Source organism: Podarcis liolepis (assembly GCF_965112155.1).
Source record: "Podarcis liolepis genome assembly, chromosome: 15".
In the NCBI taxonomy this organism is placed as follows: Eukaryota; Metazoa; Chordata; class Lepidosauria; order Squamata; family Lacertidae; genus Podarcis; species Podarcis liolepis.
In genome coordinates, this window is record NC_139566.1 from 44,823,660 (window position 1) to 44,844,076 (window position 20,417).

The window sequence follows — 20,417 nt, forward strand, 5'->3', positions numbered from 1 at the left end:
GAGATAGGGCTGCTTAGAACTTCCAGGTGCCAAATTTGGCTAAAACCCACCTGATTCCTAAGACGCCCTCTGCCTAAAGGCATGTCCATAACAGCACTCCGCTCCAGACAAGGAAGCTTAGATCAATTCTTTGTGCCAAAAGAGAAGTGGATGTGTGAAGCTCAAACAAGTAGTGGAGAAGGAGCTGCTCCAGAGGAAGAACTTGAGGGGAGAGAGACATTCTGTTCTTCATCAGGCAATGGTGTTTCCACCACTTCCATTTTCTTAAATTTGGCATTTTGTTTATAGATCTCTTTCCAGGATTTATTTAGAATGCCCTCAGTAAGGAAGAAAGAGCTTCTAAGAACTTTGGCACAGCATCCAAATGTGGATACAGATCTCATACTAAAATACTGCAGGTAAGAAAGCTAAATATCATTCTTGCTATAAAAACACCATTTTATTCCATAAACGTTTGTTAAAATAATTTAGAAATATCATTTGTAAACTGCTCTGAGGTATGTGTATTTTACAATCAAGTGGTATATAAATTTTATGAAATAAAATAAATAAAATGTCTGCCTAATAGGCCCTCTGAACTGGTTTTTTTTAAAGAGATGTGTTCTGTAACACATCATTAGCACAATAATATTTCATGGTTGCTAAGGTTATCAGTGGCTCCTGGCCACAGTCGAAGGCAGTCATGCTTCTGAATACCAGTTGCTGGATAGCACAGAAGGCGGAGGAGAGAGTGCTCAGATTTCCCTTCCCACAGGGAGAAGAGGATGCTGGACTAGAGGGACCCCTGGCCTGATCCATCTGGGCTATTCTTAGGCTCTTGTGTCTCTTCATTAGTGCTGGATTTATATTAGACTGTCCACACATCCTTCCATGTTACTACTTGCTTTGCAAAGCTTCCTCAGTGTTACTGTATTCTTGTCATCTGGAGGGGCCACTCTTGCACTTTAGCACAACAAAAGCAGCACACCCCCCCCCCCATTAAAAAAAATATGATTTGTTGTTAAAAAAAATGACAGGATTTCAGCAGGAAGTTACAGGTCATGAAAAGAGCAAGAAACAAGAAATGGAACACCCCATAGGCTCTACTCTTAAGTATGAAGGCCTAGCTGGAAAAAACATGGACCCTGTTGGGCCGGAGCTTCTCCAAGATTTGGTGTTTAATATCAAGGTCTATCAAAAAGACCGGCAGAGAGGAACAGAGAGACAATTAAGTGCCTCGGATGTGAAATCTCCAGGCTGATAGTAGATTAAGACTGATGGACATTGTTGGGGGCTGAAACCGGGAAAGGGGGGGGGGTGGAGTTTGGGAATCCAAAGGGTTCATAATTACAATTTATTTCGTTTTTTACTTCGTTTGTTATTGTTATATAAATTGGGAAATTCGTGGAAGGGAATCTTGGTCGACCTTAGAAAAAACGTTTTAAGAATAAGAACTGGTGTATAAGTTCGATGATAAGGTTATCAAAAATAAATTGAAGGAAGGGCTGAGAAATACTGTAAAAGTAATGAATGTTAGAATGATGACGGTTTAGAAACTAAGTGGTTTACAGCAGTAATGTTTAAGTTAAAAGAAAAGAAAGGTTAAAAACTAAATGAAATTAAGGGAGAGGACTTGCTGAATAAATAATTTGAAATTGGAATACAGAAAGGGGAAGTAGGAGGAGGTCAGCGAAGTAAGGTATAAGAAAATAAGGGATCGAAATTATACTTGTTTTTTGTCTGTGTTTTGTTTGTTTTCTTTATATAATTTCTGAAACTTCAATAAATATCTATTAAAAAAAAAGAAAAAAAGGAAGTTACAGGTCATGCAGTGATAAATGAAGCAATATGCCCACCCTGAAACTTTTGCAGGCGCAAAAGTTATTGAAAATGGAACTTCATTACTATCATATCCTTTCTCTGGAATTGCTGTACAGTCATACCTTGGGTTAGATGTGCTTCAGGTTGAGCGCTTTTGGGTTGCGCGTCGCAGCAACCCGGAAGTAACGGAACGCGTTACTTTCGGGTTTTGCCGCTCGCGCATACGCAGACGGTCAAAATGACGTCATGCACATGCGCAGAATCGGCGAATCGCGACCTGCACAGACGCGGGTTACGTTCGCTTCAGGATGTGAACGGGGATCCGGATTGGATCCCTTTTGTATCCAGATGTACCACTGTAATGCTGCTTACAAATTAGATATAGCCTTTTAACCATGAGTTGTATGATGATCTGATATCACCTGAGTTTCTCTTTCAGTTTGACTACTTCACCAGAAACATGATTAAAGTTAAAACAGACTAGTAATTTTTGAAAATGCAAAATTTGGACTGTGCCAATTCTCCATGAGACGCAAGTGGTGCTGTGGTCTAAACCACAGAGCCTAGGACTTGCTGATCAGAAGGTCGGCGGTTTGTATCCCCGCGACGGGGTGAGCTCCCATTGCTCGGTCCCTGCTCCTGCCAACCTAGCAGTTCGAAAGCACGTCAAAGTGCAAGTAGATAAATAGGTATCACTCTGGCGGGAAGGTAAACAGTGTTTCCATGCGCTGCTCTGGTTCACCAGAAGCGGCTTAGTCATGCTGGCCACATGACCCGGAAGCTGTCTGCGGACAAACGCCGGCTCCCTCGGCCAGTAAAGCAAGATGAGCGCCGCAACCCCAGAGTCGGCTGTGCCTGGACTTATCAGTCAGGGGTCCCTTTACCTTTACCTAATTCTCCATATTAAATACATCTTTGATAAAATGAACTTTAAGGCTAGACACCATCTTCCAGATTGTGTGTTGACTATTGATTCCATTGTTAACATCCTGCCTCCTTTTTTGTAATTAAGCTTAACGTCCCAGAAGTATTTTTTTAGTCAATGGAACATTTCTTTGTTCTGTATGCATTGCACTGGAAGTTAAGATTTAATTTATTAATTTTGGATGTGGTTAAATTAATTTGATTTATGTAAGCTGTTTGTGATTGGCTGTTATTTCTAACTTAATTATTTATATAAGTGAAATTCACTTTTTAATAATAAATAAATAAATAGAATTGTGTATAACTGCTCTGATACCAAATCATCATGAATGTACAATAGAAAAGATGCTCAGAAAAATATTCCCAACTCTTACTGTATTCAGAACATACTCCCTGACTGAATCATTGGTTTTAGGAATAAAGATACATATTTTTTGTTGTTGTATCCCTCCAATTCCATGTGCTTTTTTCTTTTCTTTTCAGCACTTTCCAGTTGGATACTGATTCAGCTTTGCAGCTTTGCATTGAAACACACCTCCAGAATGCTAGCATGAGTCACGCTGAAGGGTATTTGGGGGGGCATTCTGGGAAGCAGACTCCTCATGCATTGGTAGTGGCCAGAGCTGCAGAAACAATCCCTCTTCTGAAAAGCACTGCGGACTTGGTTACAAGCCTCAGTGTAATGTTGCACAAGGTAAAACTTACAGGCTATGTTTATCCCCCAAACCTAAATTCCACAGTTTCTATTCCATTGTATGGAATAGGGCAGTATTAATTAGAAGGATGGACTGATTAAGCCTAACAGTTTTTTGCAAATAATTTTTCATACTAATTAGAAGTAAGAGGCCGAAACTGTCTAGTTTCAACCCCACCGCTTTTAAGATGAGGCCACCCGCAGACCAACCTGCTCTTAACTAGATTATGACAGCCCGCTAGACCCATCTCAGGAAAGTACCTCCAGAGCAACTAACTTTTATTTAATACTTCATTACAGAAGATAGATGCCCAACATTACAGTCTCCAAGAGTCACAAGTTGTGCTCAATTTACTGTCCCTGCCGCATGTGATCATTGCATGCACTTAATAGCTGCATGTGAATTTGACCTTGGAATGGTTAGTATTTAACTTTGTTCTATCTAAACCAGGGTTTGAATCTGGTTAGCAAACCTTGGTTATGAGAGAACCTGGTTATCACTATCCATGGTTAAGGTCAGCAGGGGAAGAGCAAGGGGCATTCATGTTTGTGACAGCAGAGTCACTGAGTGGAGGGAGCATGAGCTTTGTTTCTGTCCTCAGCAGCTTGACGTGTATTTGTTTTTATGAGCTTTATCTTCTGGGATTTATCCATTCCTTTTGGTTTGTTCTGTGTTTTTGTTTCCTGTTTGCTTCTAATCCCTGGAACAGCTTGATCCATATGACTATGAAAGGATTGAAAGTCTTCTGACAATCATAGAAAAGGCTGGTGTGGAAGCAGCAGGCATCTCTCTGAATCAGGTAAGATAATGAACTGAGCCAATTAACTTACGGAATTGCAATCTGGCTTTTAGATGGGGGATCTGTTTGATGAACTATGGATTACTCTAACCCAGTGCTGCATATATAATCCATTTTGAAGAGAACCTCTAGAATCACCTAGAAGTTTCAAGTAATACTTGTTACCAGAAACAAGTCGTACTGCTAGTCCATTTGAAAAGTTTGTACTTTACAGGCATTCTTCTTAAATAATTTGTTAAGTAACGACATTTGTTCAGTCGCCCTGCCTGAATCTTAATCCAGGGTGTGTATATTTATCTTTTAAAAGCCAGCTCTGGAATGAGCATTTTGTCTTTGTCCCTCTAGGCCCTGAAGCTCATAAAACTCCTGAAATCCTATAAAAGAACTTCCACTCCTGGAGATCTGGAACATCAGTATGCCTTTGAACAGGCTATTCCTTTATCACCAGCTGCTCAAACCAGGCTGCCTTTCCACTTGATCTTCTTTAGAACATTGCAGTGTTTCTGGAAAATCATTTGTAAGTTTGCAAAAAACACACACAACAAAACACCACTTTTTAAACCTTAAATGAAGAGAGATGCATTTAAAGTATTTTCCCTGCTTTCCTCAGCTGAAAAAAGCTCCCAGAACAGCTGGCAGCAATCATTAACTTAAAAGTAGCTTGCCCTCAGCCTTACAGTCTTACAAGACACAAGAGGAAAGGGAGTAGGAAGGAATGTGGGGCAGGGAGAAGTGAACTCTGTTCATGGAACATAAGAAGAGCCTCCTGGATCAGGCCACTGGTCCATCCAGTCCAACATCCTGTTCTCACTGGGCAAACCCACAAACAGGATCACTCTCCCTCCTTGGAGTTCCCAGCAACTGGTATTCAGAAGCATTACTGCGTCCAAGTGGGGAGGCAGAGCATGGCCCTCCTGGCTAATGGCCAACATGAAATTGTCTAGTCGTCTTTTCAAGCCCTCATGCTGGTGGTCCTTGTTGCCTCCTGTGGGAGCAAGTTTCATAGTTTAACTATGCACTGCATGGGAAAGTCCTGAATCTTCAAACATTCAGCTTCATTTGAACATTCACAAGTTCTAGTGTTATGAGAGAGGGAGAAAAACTTTTCTTTATCCACTTTCTCTGTGCCATGCATAATTTTATAACCTATCATGCTACTTCTTATTCTCCTTTTCTGTCAAGTCCCCGGTGCTGCAACCTTTCCTTATAGGAGAGTTGCTCCATCCCCTTGATAATTGTGGTTGCAATTTCCTGTACTTTTTCCAATTCTACTTTTTTAAGGTGAGACATGCAGAACTGCGCACAGTATGTTTGCAAGTCTTCTTTCTGGCAGGAAAGCAAGCTCCCTGCAGCTGCTCATCCTTAGGCTGATGGTAAAGGTACATTTGCAGGTGTGGACGAGAGGATATTTGATTGACAGGATTACTCCTCCCACTGACTCAGATAGGCAGGGTTCTTTGATGTGTTCTGTCTCCCCACCCCATGCTCCCCCCCCCGGGGGTACTCAGGTACAGGGTACTGGCACTCTAGGGGGGTGGTTTAAAATGTGGCACTTCTGTAACAACTTAATGGTGAGTACCAGCACCTTTTTTTCTAAAAAAAAAAGCACTGCACTGGCAAGCCTATGGGGCCCTGCGGAAAGTTCCCCCAACTCCAGCGGGTGCAGAATGCCACGGCGAGACTCCTTATGGGGTCCTCGCTGCGAGATCACATTCACCCGGTGCTATACCAGCTGCACTGGCTCCTGGTGGGGTACAGGATCAGGTTTAAGGTGCTGGTTTTAACCTTTAAAGCCCTATATGGCCTAGGACCCTCGTACCTACAGGACCGCCTCTCCTGGTATGTCCCATGGAGGACCTTACGGTCTTCAAACAAAAACATATTGGAGGTCCCAGGCCACAGAGAGGTTAGGCTGATCTCAACTAGAGCCAGGGCTTTTTCGGCTGTGGCTCCGATCTGGTGGAACGCTCTGTCACAAGACACCAGGGCCCTGCGGGACTTGACATCTTTCCGCAGGGCCTGCAAGACAGAGCTGTTCTGCCAGGCCTTTGGTCGGGGTTCAGTCTGACTCCCTCTCCCCTTTCATAAGAACTTGCATGAAAGTGGCCTCCCAATTTTTCTCACAGGCCCATATAAGTTCAGCACAAACAGTTGGGCCTGGTGAGCATTTAAGGTCCCCAACCCTAACCTGCGGGTTGCCATCTGATTGGATTTTATTCTGATCCTGATCTGATTTGAGGATGTATTTTAATTGATTGTCTGATTTTATGTTAATGTGTTATACATTTGATGTTAGCCGCTCTGAGCCCGGCTTTGGCTGGGGAGGGTGGGATATAAATAAAAATTATTATTATTATTATTATTATTATTATTATTATTATTATTATTATACTTTTTTGAATAATTGGCATGGCTCTGTGGTGCTGTGCCATAAAAATGTTAGTGTTGAGGGGTCATCCGTAGCTCTGCCAGTTGATCTGGAGGCAAGATCACTTCTCTCCCTGGTTGGGGAGACGAAACGTGTGAAAGAGCTCAGCCTGTCTCAGTCAGTGGGAGGAGGAGTTGTCCTGTCAATTGAATATCCTTGAGTCTGCTTCTCAAACCTTCTCAAAATCCATGGTAAGAGCCATTTTCTGTTTACTGATAGCATTTGGAAAATCATTTATGGCTTTTCTTTTTGTAGATCCAGAGCTCAGTGAGGAATCATTCCCAAAAATTCTCTTGATCTCCAAACTTTTGAAGGTAATGATGAGCATACTTTTGATCTTGTTTTAACTTGTGGAATTAGCTTGTTGCAAGATGAGATGAACGCAACACAAACTGAGGGGGCATCTTTCTAAAAGCAGATTAGGTAAATTCATGAAAGGCAGGCATATCAGCAGCTTTTAAAGGTGGCTCATAATTGGTAAATGGACCCTCCATGCACAGTGGCAATTTACCTCTAAACACCAGGTGCTGGGGCAGACTTACTCCTTCCCCACAGGAGAGAGTGGCAAGGGCATTCAGGGATGCCATTCAGATGGGGTCTAAACCAATGGTATCCCCAGACACTCAAGCCAGCCCCTTCATCAGTATCGTCTGAGTTTTATTCCTTGGCTACATTAGAATATGACCAAATGGTGAGAGAGTGAGGTGGAAAGTATAGAACTGACCTATCTAGAAGATCCTTTTTTCATATCCTCTCCCCAATTCAAGGTGTTTAGTATTAGTGCACTAAGCCATAAACCGCTTGGAAGCCAAAGCCTGCAATTTACACTCAATTTACTTAACACAATTGTAATCTTACGTGCATGTCTGAAAAACAAACAAACAAATAGAAAATAATGGAAAAAATAGGGGGGAAACAGAAGAAAAATGTCAAAAGGGGGCGGAAGAGCAGGAAAAATTATTGGCAAGCCTATCAGCCATTGCATTCACCCCAGGAGAGTGTTTGAGTGTGGTCAGACAGAGAGTGGGCTGAGCGAGAGCACGGAGAGCAATGGGGAGGTAGTTGGAGAGCACTTGCAGATGGTCATTGAGCATGGAGAAGGTGGTTGGAAAGTAAGCAGAGGTTCAGTCTGAGAGCCTGGTCCCCAAACATAAGGCAGCTTCCTCCTCAATGGATGGGAAACCTAAACAGCAGAGACGTGTTCCCACACTGGAAGAGAAAGTGGCTGTGCTGGACTTCTTGAGGGATGGCATGTCTGCCTGCAGTGTGGCATGCAAATACAGTGGTGCCTCGCAAGACGAAATTAATTCGTTCCGCAAGTTTTTTCTTCTTGCGAGTTTTTCGTCTTGCGAAGCACGGTTTCCCATAGGAATGCATTGAAAATCAATTAATGCGTTCCTATGGAAACCGCTTGCCAGGCTGGCGATGCGGAGAAGGGCTTTTCTCCCCACCGCAAGCCTTCAGGACAGGTACGGGAACAGAGGGGAAGGAGCGCAGCGCTTCTCCTCTGTTCCCGGGGCTTGCGGTGGGAGGAGGGTTTTTCCTCCCCACCGCCAACATTCAGAACAGCATTCTGAATGTTGGCGGTGGGAAGGAAAACCCTCCTCCCACCGCAAGTCTTCAGGACAGCCATCCGAAGGCTGGCGCGGGGAGAAGCTCTCCCCGCCCCACCGCCAGCCTTCGAAAGGCTCCCCCGAAGGCTGGCGGCGGGAGGAGGGCTCCCCGCCCCACCGCCAGCCTTCGAAAGGCTGCCCCGAAGGCTGGCGGCGGGAGGAGGGCTCTCTGCCCCACCGCCAGCCTTTGGAAGGCTGCCCCGAAGGCTGGCGGCGGGAGGAGGGCTCCCCGCCCCACCGCCAGCCTTCGAAAGGCTGCCCCGAAGGCTGGCGGCGGGAGGAGGGCTCTCTGCCCCACCGCCAGCCTTTGGAAGGCTGCCCCGAAGGCTGGCGGCGGGAGGGGGGCTCTCTGCCCCACCGCCAGCCTTCGGAAGGCTGCCCCGAAGGCTGGCAGCGGGAGGGGGGCTCTCTGCCCCACCGCCAGCCTTCGGAAGGCTGCCCCGAAGGCTGGCGGCGGGAGGAGGGCTCCCCGCCCCACCGCCAGCCTTCGAAAGGCTGCCCCGAAGGCTGGCGGCGGGAGGAGGGCTCTCTGCCCCACCGCCAGCCTTCAGAAGGCTGCCCCGAAGGCTGGCGGCGGGAGGAGAGCCCTCCTCCCACCACCAGCCTTCGGAGGAGGTCCGAGGACAGTGGGGAAGACACGCTGCGCTTCCCCGCTGTCCCGGAGATTTCCCTATGGGCTTTCGTCTTGTGAAGGAAGCCCATAGGGAAATTCGTTTTGCGAAGCGCCTCCAAAACGGAAAACCCTTTCGTCTAGCGGGTTTTCCGTCTTGCGAGGCGTTCGTCTTGCGGGGCACCACTGTATGGCTGTAATGAATCCAGCATCTGTGCCATCAAGGTCTGAGAGGAGGAAACGCACAGGGCTGTGGCAGCGGTGAACCAGGTGTGTGACAAGGCCTTAGTCAAGACTAGAATGGCATTAAGCTTGTGGTTGGAAGATGGGAACCAGAAATATGTGCCTGTTGATGGCCAAAGGCAGGGGGGCCAACTTGAATAAAACATTGGGGGGCCCAGGTAAGCCCCTCCCTGCATAATCAATCACAAGATGTGACACCCTCCCCATTTGAATGACAATGCCTATTAACTTTGGAGGGGGCAGCCCCCTCAAATATTTTATTGGGGGGAACTGAAGGGACTCCAGCCCCTAGGAGTTGGCTGCTATGGCCAAAAGGCTTTTGCCCTCTGCAGACTTGAAACCTTCCGCAGGATGCACAACCAACCTGTGAAGGAATTCAAAGGCAGCGCTTGTTGGCTTCACAGGTTTAGGAGCCATTTCAACCTCAAATATGTGCACATGACTGGGGAGGCTGTAACTGTGGACAGAGAGGCAGCAAAACTATTCCCTTGGCAATTAAAAGAGCTGCTTGGTTGGCATTAACCTGTGAGAGGGTCTTCTCGGTGGTCCCCTGTTTGTGGTCTACCCTCCCTGTTGTCTGCTCCCTTCTTTATAACTTTTTAGAGGAATTTTAAAATGTTCCCATTTACCCAGGCATTTGATTTCTATTCCTGGTAATCTTGTGATTGTTCTTAGATATGTTTTATTTTTGTTCTATTGTTTTAAGGCTGGTGTGTTTGCCACCCTGGACTCCTTTAGGAGGAAGGGTGGGATAGATAATTATTTTTATTATTTGTAGCCAGCATCTGCTTGTAAGAGTTTGGGAGGTATCTGCATATTTGGAGGGGGGGCCCAAGACTCGCAGTAGGTAGGTAGGTAGGTAGATAAATGGAGGAATACCAAAACAGCCAAAGGAGGACTGGGTGTGTTCAGTAGCTGTGAAATGCTAGCTGACGGGGAGGGAGAAGTAGAAAAGGGGACAGGGAGAATGGAATGTAGTGTTGGAAATCTGAGCAAGGGAACACTACACTTAAGCATTTTGTTGCGCATCCCACTTGTAATACCCTTAAGTTTGTTGGGTAGAAAGATCTCACACTGCCCTGTCAGTTTTTGTGCTCTTTTTTCAAGGTTTCACTGGATACCCTCTACACATCCGCAGCTAACCACCTGTTTCAAGAAAAATTGAAGCCGAAAATGCTGGAACTGGCAAGAAGAGGATATTTGCTGACATCTAACAAGGAAATTGCCAAGACCATGCAGACCATTCAGTCTTACTTGTTGTCTATAGCTAATCCAGAATGGGCTACAGCGCTCGCCTACAAGATCTTGCAAGAACTTCCAGCAGGTTAGCGGGGAGTATAGTCTTTTTAAAAGGGCATTTTGCACATCAGTTACAGTGGTACCTCGGGTTACAAACACTTCAGGTTACAGACTCCGCTAACCCAGAAGTAGTACCTTGGGTTAAGAACTTTGCCCCAGGATGAGAACAGAAATTGCACGCTGGCGGCAGCGGGAGGCCCCGTTAGCTAAAGTGGTACCTCAGGTTAAGAATGGTTTCAGGTTAAGAACGGACCTCCGGAACAAATTAAGTTCGTAACCAGAGGTACCACTGTACTTGAATTGATGCCCATATGGATAAAGGAAGCTGCCTTATTGTGGACCATATGAGTTGTCTAGCCTAGCATTGTCTACTCTGACAGCAGTTCTCCAGGATCCCAGGCAGACGAGGCTGTTTTGCTCTGCAAGAAGATGCTGGGGGTTGAAACTGGGATCTTCTACATGCAAAGGAGATGGTCTTCCTCTCAGATATGCCACTTCCCAATATGCCTTCTAGTTCTGATTTATTCAGAATGTGAAATGCACTCCGTATTTTCTTTAAGGGAGCCTGTTGATTATTTATGCACCGGCAGACGAGTGATTCCTACACTCCCGCCTCTTCAAACCCCCACCTGTTTGCCCTTCTGAAGTGAATATTGTTTCCTGAAAGTTATTGACACTCTTGCATTGCTCCAGTCACTGCTCTTTTTGAACTGTGGGGACTCCATTGGTTGCTAAGGGTTGTATCCAATGTGTTATTTAGTGGTACACTGTTTTCTGCTGGAAAAATGTTTTGCGCCTACTGAACTTTGTTGCACAACAGATTCCACAATCTGCTGTACGGTGGCACCTCGGGTTAAGAACTTAATTCGTTCTGGAGGTTTGTTCTTAACGTGAAACTGTTCTTAACCTGAAGCACCACTTTAGCTATTGGGGCCTCCTGCTGCTGCTGCACTGCCGGAGCATGATTTCTGTTCTCATCATGAAGCAAAGTTCTTAACCCAAGGTAATATTTCTGGGTTAGCGGAGTCTGTAACCTAAAGCATGTGTAACCCGAGGTACCACTGTACAACTTTTGCAATGGATTCTTTGTTGCACAGCGTTAAAACTCACCCATCCACTTGATCAAAAGCCTTTGCACTATTGGACAGAGAACAGGTCTTACACAGGAATATGGTGGAGCAGCCAGGCCTCTTGTCTTGAGTGACTTCTTTATCTCATGGTCCCTTGTTACTTTCCACATTCCAGAGTTAAGCTTTGCCATTGCAACCAGACTTTTGCTGATGAATGCCATCTCAAACAGTTTTGAGATCTAAGCAGGGAGGAAGGGGAAAGTGACTGAGAGGGTGCTTTAATGTCTTCTTTCTTTTCTTTTTTCCCTTCAGGATCCACCAAGGCCCAGACTTTGAAATTCTGTTGCAGTTTAGCTGAAATGTGGCTGAAGAATACAAATGTGACGGTATTAACTCTTGCACTACAAGCCTGTTATCAATATTTAGAGCAGTGTTTCCCAACCTTTTTTGGGCAAAGGCACACTTGTTTGATGAAAAAAATCTCGAGGCACACCACCATTACAGCCCCGTGACGTCAGTGCGCAGCGTCACGCCGGGAGGGACGCACGAAAGTGAAAGTTTCAATTTTTCCCCTCCCCCTTGCCGGGGAACCTCCAAGCTTTGGGGGTGGGGGGGGAGGAGGCAGCAAAGCGAGGGACTGAGGGACGGCGGCAGCTGAGGCGGCGGCGGCTGTTGTGGTGGTGGCGGCGATAGCGGGCGGAGGAGGGGGCGGCGGCGGGGCCGAGGTGGCCGGCGGCGGCGGGGGAGGCGGCGACGGGTGGAGCAGGAGGGCGGCCGAGGCTGGTGAGGGAGTAGGGTTGCCCGGGGCTTGAGGAGCCGTCGCCGGGAGTTGCTGCTGCTGTTGTTGCTGCTGCTGCCCGGACATGCCGGCCTCCTCCTCGTCCGCTGTCTTGCGCTCCTCCCTTTTGCGCGCACTGCCCCGCCGCCGCCCCATTGGCCGGGTCCTGTCAGCTGATCCTGTGTTATTTCCTGTGTGTATGTGTGAGGGGAGAATGGAGAGAGAAACCTCGGCACCACCACCGCGGAGCCGCCCCCGGCTCGACGCGGATCCTCGCCGCCGCCGCCCCGCCTCTCGCCGCCCGACTCGCCCGCCTCCCTCCCACGGCACACCAGCCAACGTCTCGCGGCACACTAGTGTGCCGCGGAACACTGGTTGGGAAACACTGATTTAGAGAACAAGTTTGAATTACACACATGTGCGTGTATAAGTAAAATAACATGCCATTTCTCAGATTCTGCTCCACTGGTGAGACCAGGAAACAGAACCAGGGGCTGTGGCTATGCAGATAAGAGGAGGCTTGATTCCAAGTGGTTGGGATCACTGGAGACAGGGAGTGCACTTTACTGTCTCTCCCTATTTGTTCCTATGGTCAGAAGTCGAGTACGGTACTGGTGGGTATTGGTGCCATAGGGCACAAACCCTTCCCTTCATTACTGAGACTGAGTTGCCTTATCCACACTGACAGGGACTTTGCAGAGATGTACAGTCTGTCTTCCAGCAGAGTATGCATGTGTCTCTTCACACATATGCTGCCTTTCATAATGACAGACAGTGTTCTAGCTTTTTGGTTTGTTTGGTTGGTTTTTCCCCCCTTACAAAGCACATAAAGCTGTGTGCTGTACAACCATTTTTTAAGTGTTATAATTTATTAAAATCTTCAATAAAAATGATATTAAAACAAAACATTTAGAAAGAACCCCACAGAGCAGCCCACACCCACAGATGTGATACAAAGGAAAAAGGTACCTGGAGGGAAAAGAGAGATGGAGAAAGTTCCAGGAGAAGAGAAGCCATGGGGTATTTTGGCCCAGCTGAGGCAGTGAAGTGGGGTTGTGCCTTCTTGCCTCTGCAGCATTCAGGGAGTTCAGGAAGAGAGGAACATATGTAATAACCTGAAATAAGCTGTCACAGTAAGATGCAAGCTTTGCACGCAGCAGTTGAACTTAAAGGTTTTACTGGCAATCCATTCTTATTAGCTTATTGTTTCCGTTTTTCTATTTGTTTGTTGATGTTAGCTCTGCTTGTAAATGAAATGTTCTGTCTTCCGATAAAGGATGACTCTCGTGAAAAGGCCCGAGTGCATCTGAAGAAGCTGCAGATGCAACGCCAGAGATCTGCTACTGAGGCTGTACTTGCAGAGCACAAGCTGCACTCTGAGAGCCATCAGAAGCTCATTGGAAAACCTGCAAATCTGGTTGTTTTGCTTTATCAGCACAGCAGCATATCCGAAAGATTTCAGAATCCATCTGGCAGAAATTACCCAGGTTAGGTCACACCTCTCTTGCCTTCTGTGAGAGCCCGCACTTGCCTGGGACCCTTATAAAAGCAGCGCTCCTGCGGACCAGACACTACTGTTCCCACTCTGCTACCAAAAAAGGCTAGAGGCAACACAAGGATTCTCTGTTTGCACACCTTTCTTCACAATTCATTGGCTTGACGAAGGTCCTTTGTCAGAAAGGTGGCCTGTTAATATTTTCATTAATAAATGAAATAATAGTGTTTTGTTTGTAGCCCCCCCCCCCCCGACTAAAGCTTTTACTACTGGCTCCCTGACAAACTAGTGGTACCTGGGCAGAGCAATGGCTTAAAAACTGTGCCTGGAAACTTGACTCCCCCCCCCCCTTATTAAATTTCTATACTGCCCTTCATCAGAGGATCACAGGGCAGTTTACAATATAAAAACACAACAATATGTAACAGTAACAAACAAAAACAATAACTGCCCCCACCCAGTTTAAAAGGCCATAGACTGTTAAATCAGCCAAAGGCCTGGGAGAAGTCCTTAGCATCTTATCAGGCAAAGCAGCTTCCTTGAAATATGGCTTGCCTGCAACTGCCAGTTATCCTCTGCGATGCCTGTTGATAGGAAGGTGTAAGGCACTTTCTCATTTTATTTATGTTGGGCACTGGTGCATTCTGAACAGTGTGTATACAAGCTGGAATGAGGATTTTGTCATAAAAATTCTCTCTCTCTCTCTCTCTGTGTAGATATCCATGCAATGGCTAAAGAAATAGCTGAAATTAACAACTTGGATATGGAGAAAATACGGAATATGCTGTTGGAAAAATGGCTATGTCCAAGTGTGCCACCAACAGACGTAAGAGGACTCAGTCATATTGTATCTCCTGTATTGGTAGCAATCTTCTTAAAGTGCATAGTGCACGTTCAATTACACTCAGCTTCCCCTTGTCTGTGTATAACGAAGCCTAAGAGGACATGATAACTTCCTCCCAAATTTCCCAGCGCTTGCACTTTGTTGATCAGTTCCTAACTCTTGGTGAGGACCAGATCTAAGATAGATGACCCCCGTGTTGCTTCTACCACCTTCCTTTTCTCTAAACTAAAAGCCCCCAGATGCTTTAGCCTTTCCTCACAGAGAAATATGACTGGTGCCCAGATCAGTGTGAATGCCATTTTTTTGCATTTTTTCCTAGTTTTTAGTTATCTTTTTTAAAAAAATTAAAATCAGTTGATATGTTCACACCAACACCCTTGGAAAGGGCTCAGTCTGGACCAATGTTGTATTACTGGACCAGTGAGGTGGAGAGATGGGGACAAGGCACACACTGCAACTAGATCCTTAGAATCTGCCTAGATCTCATAAAATCATAGAATCTTAAAGTTGGGGGGACCCAAAGGTCATCTAGTCCAACCCCCTGCAATGTAGAAATCTTAGCTAAAGCATCCATGACAGATGGACAGTAGTCCAGGTGTGGTCTGACCAGGCAGAATACAGTAGGACTGTTACTTCCCTTGATCTGGACCCTACACTTCTGTTGATGCCGCCTAGAATAGCGCTAGCTTTTCCCCCTGCTGCATCACACTGTTGACTCATGTGAAGCTTGTGGTCCACCCAGACCCCCAGATCCTCTTCACATGCACTGCTAGTGAGCCAGGTGTCCCCCATTTGTGCATCTGGTTCTTCCTGTCAGAGTGCAGAACCTGACATTTGTCCCTACTGAAGTTCACATCGTTAGCTTGGACACAGTTCTCCAATCTGTTAACGTCATTTTGAATTCTGATTCTGTCTTCTGCAGCATTAGCTACCCCTCTGTTTGGTGTCATCTACAAATTTGATAAGCACCCCCTCCGTTCCATCATCCAAGTCATTTATAAAGATGTTGAACGACAATGGGCACAGGAGTTTGTTCGTTTAAAGTTTTATAAATCTCCTTTTAGGATACCTAACCTCACATGGCAGCTTCCATACAGTATTAAAATACAGAAACCCAAATATTACAAAATCCTTAAACCATATTTAAAACAAAACCAGAAACCAGCACGATAGCATTTAAGAGCCAACCTAGCAGTTCGAAAGCACGTCAAAGTGCAAGTAGATAAATAGGTACCGCTCCGGTGGGAAGGTAAACAGCGTTTCCGTGCGCTGCTCTGGTTCGCTTAGTCATGCTGGCCACATGACCCGGAAGCTGTACGCCGGCTCCCTCGGTCAATAAAGCGAGATGAGCGCCGCAACCCCAGAGTCAGCCATGACTGGACCTAATGGTCAGGGGTCCCTTTACCTTTACCTTTAAGCTTTAAAAACCACATAGTCAATTATATGCAGCTGCAAGCCCTTTGAGTAAACTGCCCAGGTGTGGTCATGATGTCTTTGAGCTGTGGAAAATGCAAGACATTTGGATTGGAATACTCCTGAGTAACTGTACACACTTTCCAGGATTATTTGGAAGTTTCCTCTTTCTTTGGTGGAAAGAGCCACAGCTCAGTGGTAGAGTGTCTGCTTTGTAAGCAGAGGTTCTAGGTAGGCCTGGGAAAGACTTTATTCTTGAAAGCCTGGCGAGCAGCAGCTAGTTTTCCAAAACCACCCTCTTCTACTTTCCATTTACTTTCCCATATCTTTTTAAAAGGTTTTTGAAAATATCCAAGATGAAGACTTTAAGAGGTAGGACTTTGTTCTGATGCAACCCTCTGATTGATTGGTTGATTGATTGATTGATTGATTGATTGATTGATTGGTTGGTTGTTGGTTCATTCTACCTTGGGCTTCAGGCTTGGGGGGGCCCTTGGGGAATATATCCTAATGTGAGTAGGGGCTTGCCAAGGAAGTGTAACCCCCACTCACTGGACCTCTTCTTCTGTGCCCAATCTGCACAACTTCCCAGAGGGAGTTGCTGCTATGTCTCCCTCACTCTTGCATGTTGGAGGGGGCAGGTGAACAGCAAGGAAATGGATCTGCAGGACCAGGAGGCCTCCGAGGTTGGGAGTGGGCCCTCTGTAGTGCTGTGGGCTTCAGCAAGCACCCCTGGCACTGACTACAGTTTTCTTTTAAAGACTTGTTCTTCAGTAAGTTATTGATTTCATCATGTACGATGGAATTAAAATGTCAGCTTTACACACAGTAAAACAAACCACTTTAGTGCAATCTGGAGTTGCCATTAATTTTTTTATTTTTCCCCAGAGTTCTCTATCTCTTACAGCATGGCCCAGTGGATAACCACTTGAGAATCCTTTATGAATGTACAGTATCCACAACTTCAGTAAGTTATTTGTGTGTGTATTATAGATGCAGTGGCTGGACATTTATGCTGCGCAAATTCTCTACTTCAGAACTAATTGATGGGGGGGGGTGGCACTGGAGTCCCAAGTCTGAGCTAGAATTTGAACACAGTGGCCGGGATCCAAAGAGCTACTGTTAAGCACATCTATGGCCTAAAATAATTCATGACTTCCTCTCTCAGAACCTACAGAACCTACTACCCCTTGTCATAACACTTATCTGCTCTTGAAACCTCCTTCAAAAAAGGTTTGCCATGCAGCATGGCAGGCTGTTTGAGAAACATAAGCCCTAAATCCCCTTCAGTGCATGGAATCAAAACTATTCTTGGCCCATAACTACTGGATTCTAGCTTTGAAATATATCTTCAGCTAGAGCATCAGAAGAGACTGCCGGATCAAGCCAATGGCCCGTCAAGCCTAGCAACCTGTTCTCAAATTAGCCAAGCAGATTCCTGTGGGAAACCTGCAAGCAGAACCTGAACACAAGAGCACTCGCCTCCTGCATTTTCCAGTAACTTGCAAAGAAAGAATATAGACTGCTGCCTTTTACCTGGTCATACTCAGCTCTGACTGGCAGGAGCTTTCGGGGACTGAGCCCAGGACCTTAAGTTTACAAAGCCACGGATGGGGAATCCAGCCCTTCAGCTCACATCACCCCTGACCGTTGGCAGGGCTGACTGGGGCAAATAGAAGTTGGAGTTCAGCAGCAGCGGGAAGACCAAATTGTTCCTATCCTTTTACTAAGCTGTGGTCTGGTGTGAAAAACAAATGCTGCTGGCTCCATAACTTTGCCAATTTATCAATCCCTAAGTTGTTTTGTTTCAATTATTTTATTTATTTTTGAAAATTTTAATGCTGTTAGCTTTGGGAGTGAACACTGAAAGTGTATGAAAGAAAATTTAAAACAATTTCACAAAATAACATACAAGTTTAGACATTATTTTGATGGTTTTAAACTAGCTGCAGCAGCAATTGAAGGTGGTAGAGTAGGTTGAATGAATGCAATTTCTAAAAGCACAATGGAGATAAATGGGCATCCTTCAGAAGATCATTTCAGGGCCATGGCAGTAAAGGTCCTGCATCCTGTAGCTGGCAGCCTGGCCTCTCTAAATCTTGGAACTTGAATCAAGTCCTCGTCTGCTGTGTAATTTGGGGGAGGCATACATGGGCAAAGGCCTCAGTTGGCACCTTGAATTGAACTCTGAAACCAGTTGGTAGGCAAGTTGCTGGATAGGTCAATGCCAGTTTGGGTCTGTGAATCAGGAGCTGGGGGTCTAGCCCACTTGGTATCCTAAACTGTCTTCAGTGGCATCAAGGTGGCAGTTTACTTCAACTGTAATATCCTCTCATTCAGTGAGCAGGTTCTTGCAGGGCTAGTTTCAGCAATATTTTCACTCGGCAGCTGTCCTTTGGAAGAATGGAACTTTTTTTGCAAATAGTCAGGAATAGCATCTCCCTCCACCCCCAGCACCGTTATATAAAAATAAACTGGGGAAAAGATACTGTATAGTTTATTAATAGCTTAGTGCTTTAAAAATAATAATTCTGTATTATTTTCATCCCCCTCCCTATTTTAGCCTATTGGAGTAAACAAGTTGACCTTTGCCCACAGAAGCCGGGCTCTCAAGTGTCTGCTCTTCCTGGCGGACCCTTGTGCTATTGAGACCCTCTTCAAGAAGCCCCTAGAGGAAGTGAGGTAAGCAGAGTCTTGTTTTCCTTCAGACATACAAAATGCCAACCAGTGATGAAGTTTCATTCAATTTCCCCAAACACCTTGTTGGCCCCCATCCACAGCATGTGCTGCTCTGACAGTGCTGCAGACATGAAAGCCTCCCCCCCCTTCTCCCCAGGAACTCAAGGTGGAATGTGTTGTGAGATGGCAGGCAGATCAGTCACCCAAGGCTGAGCAGGAATTTAAACCAGAGCCACCACATCACACTGGCAGATTTAAGAAGCTAAGATCCAGCCAGTGCATGGACGAAAGCCGGGTCCCGAATTCCATGCAACAACTCAGTGAAATTCTAGCATTTGAAAAAGGGCCCTGCATGCAGTTTTGGATCATGGAAGGAAAACACACCGTTCCTCATCTAGCTCAGTTTGGCTGCACAGACTGTTTGCACACAGCTGTCTTTATTAGAAGTTTGTAGCATTTTGGTTTCCCTGTTGTGAACCTCTACAATAAAGCACATTTCTTTTTAATAGGAATTTCCTGAAATGCTTAATTTTCCTTGCTCAGTTTGAAATTCTGAATATCCCATACACCTACTCAACGTTTCATAGCACTCCCAAGGAAGGAATGATCAAAGGCTTGTGGAAGAACCATAGCCACGAACCCATGGTAATATGGCAGGGGGCTGGAGATTGGAGGGGACAAAACACATATCTTTTTCCTCATGTTGTATCTTTTTTAATGCACAGCGGTGTTCAGGATATTATCAGGTACACAGAGAAGAGTAAGAAGTGTTTAACTCCTACGTTACTGATGAACAGCAAAAGTTTTCTCTGCTTTGGAATGATTCACAGTAACATGGTGTTCAATTAAAAATAAAATAATTTACTCATTGGTTTCAGGCAGTGAAACTTGTGGCAGAGCTTAGCTTGGAATATAAAGTGCACGATGCTTTACTCTGGAATGGTTTGCTTCAGAAGCTAATTAGTTTCAACAAGGTAAGACTTCTTGGGGGGGGGGGGAAGGTCCCTCTATGTTTTAGTGTCCTGCGAGAAAAGCTTCCTAGTGCTAGTGCAGGTTCGGGTTCTAGTTAGTTAAATTTTATAGATTCAGGTACGTGTGTCAGGACTGGTCGTTGTCCTCTTCAGATCACCACACAAACGCTTCTTGTTCTTTTATAACTTTTTGTTGTGTATTAACAAAACAATCTTATAAACGGTTCTTAACGGTTCTTATTCTTCCTCAGAGTCACTTCTTTCAGATACCTTCTGAGCTCTGCTTCTCCATGACCAGCCACTCTCAAAATGTCGAAGGCGCCCTTCCTTTCACTTTCCCGCTCTTTTTCCTACCCTCCTGGCTAGAGCTGTATCTCCCCTCCTCCAAATCTGAGCTAGAACTGAACCCTGGCCTTTCCTGGGAACAGCCGGTCCCTCTCTCTTGTTCCTCTTCCTCTCTTCTGTTAGATTCACTGCTCTCCTTCCCCCCTTGGCGAATGCTTTCTCCCTCTGAGAAACTGGAAACTTCTAACTCTTCCCTGACACCGTGTTGGTCTGACGCAGTTGAAATATATATATAAAATTGTCCAGTAGCACCTTAGAGACCAACTAATTTTGTTCTTGGTATAAGCTTTCGTGTGCATGCACACAAAGTAGTATCTGAAGTATCTGAAGTAGTGTGCATGCACATGAAAGCTTATACCAAGAACAAACTTAGTTGGTCTCTAAGGTGCTACTGGACAATTTTTTTATTTT

The 20,417-nt window shown here is 45.5% G+C and overlaps 1 protein-coding gene across 5 annotated transcripts in view; it reads left to right on the top strand.

Moving 5' to 3' along the window:
• Window positions 1–20,417, top strand: part of KNTC1 (kinetochore associated 1) — an 88,246-nt gene that overhangs the window by 57,602 nt on the left and 10,227 nt on the right. For 3 of the 5 annotated variants that reach the window (XM_083476635.1, XM_083476634.1, XM_083476636.1), the window contains 14 exons: window positions 289–398; window positions 3,208–3,418; window positions 4,129–4,218; window positions 4,564–4,735; window positions 6,902–6,960; window positions 10,220–10,436; window positions 11,794–11,867; window positions 13,536–13,746; window positions 14,471–14,580; window positions 16,349–16,383; window positions 16,900–16,978; window positions 18,575–18,693; window positions 19,200–19,335; window positions 19,569–19,664. In XM_083476635.1, the coding sequence (XP_083332761.1) occupies window positions 289–398; window positions 3,208–3,418; window positions 4,129–4,218; window positions 4,564–4,735; window positions 6,902–6,960; window positions 10,220–10,436; window positions 11,794–11,867; window positions 13,536–13,746; window positions 14,471–14,580; window positions 16,349–16,383; window positions 16,900–16,978; window positions 18,575–18,693; window positions 19,200–19,335; window positions 19,569–19,664 (1,719 nt within the window). Of the gene's footprint in view, window positions 1–288; window positions 399–3,207; window positions 3,419–4,128; window positions 4,219–4,563; window positions 4,736–6,901; window positions 6,961–10,219; window positions 10,437–11,793; window positions 11,902–12,647; window positions 13,486–13,535; window positions 13,747–14,470; window positions 14,581–16,348; window positions 16,384–16,899; window positions 16,979–18,574; window positions 18,694–19,199; window positions 19,336–19,568; window positions 19,665–20,417 lie in introns of those variants that run through there. The other 2 variants (XR_014519477.1, XM_083476637.1) reach the window with 2 other exon arrangements.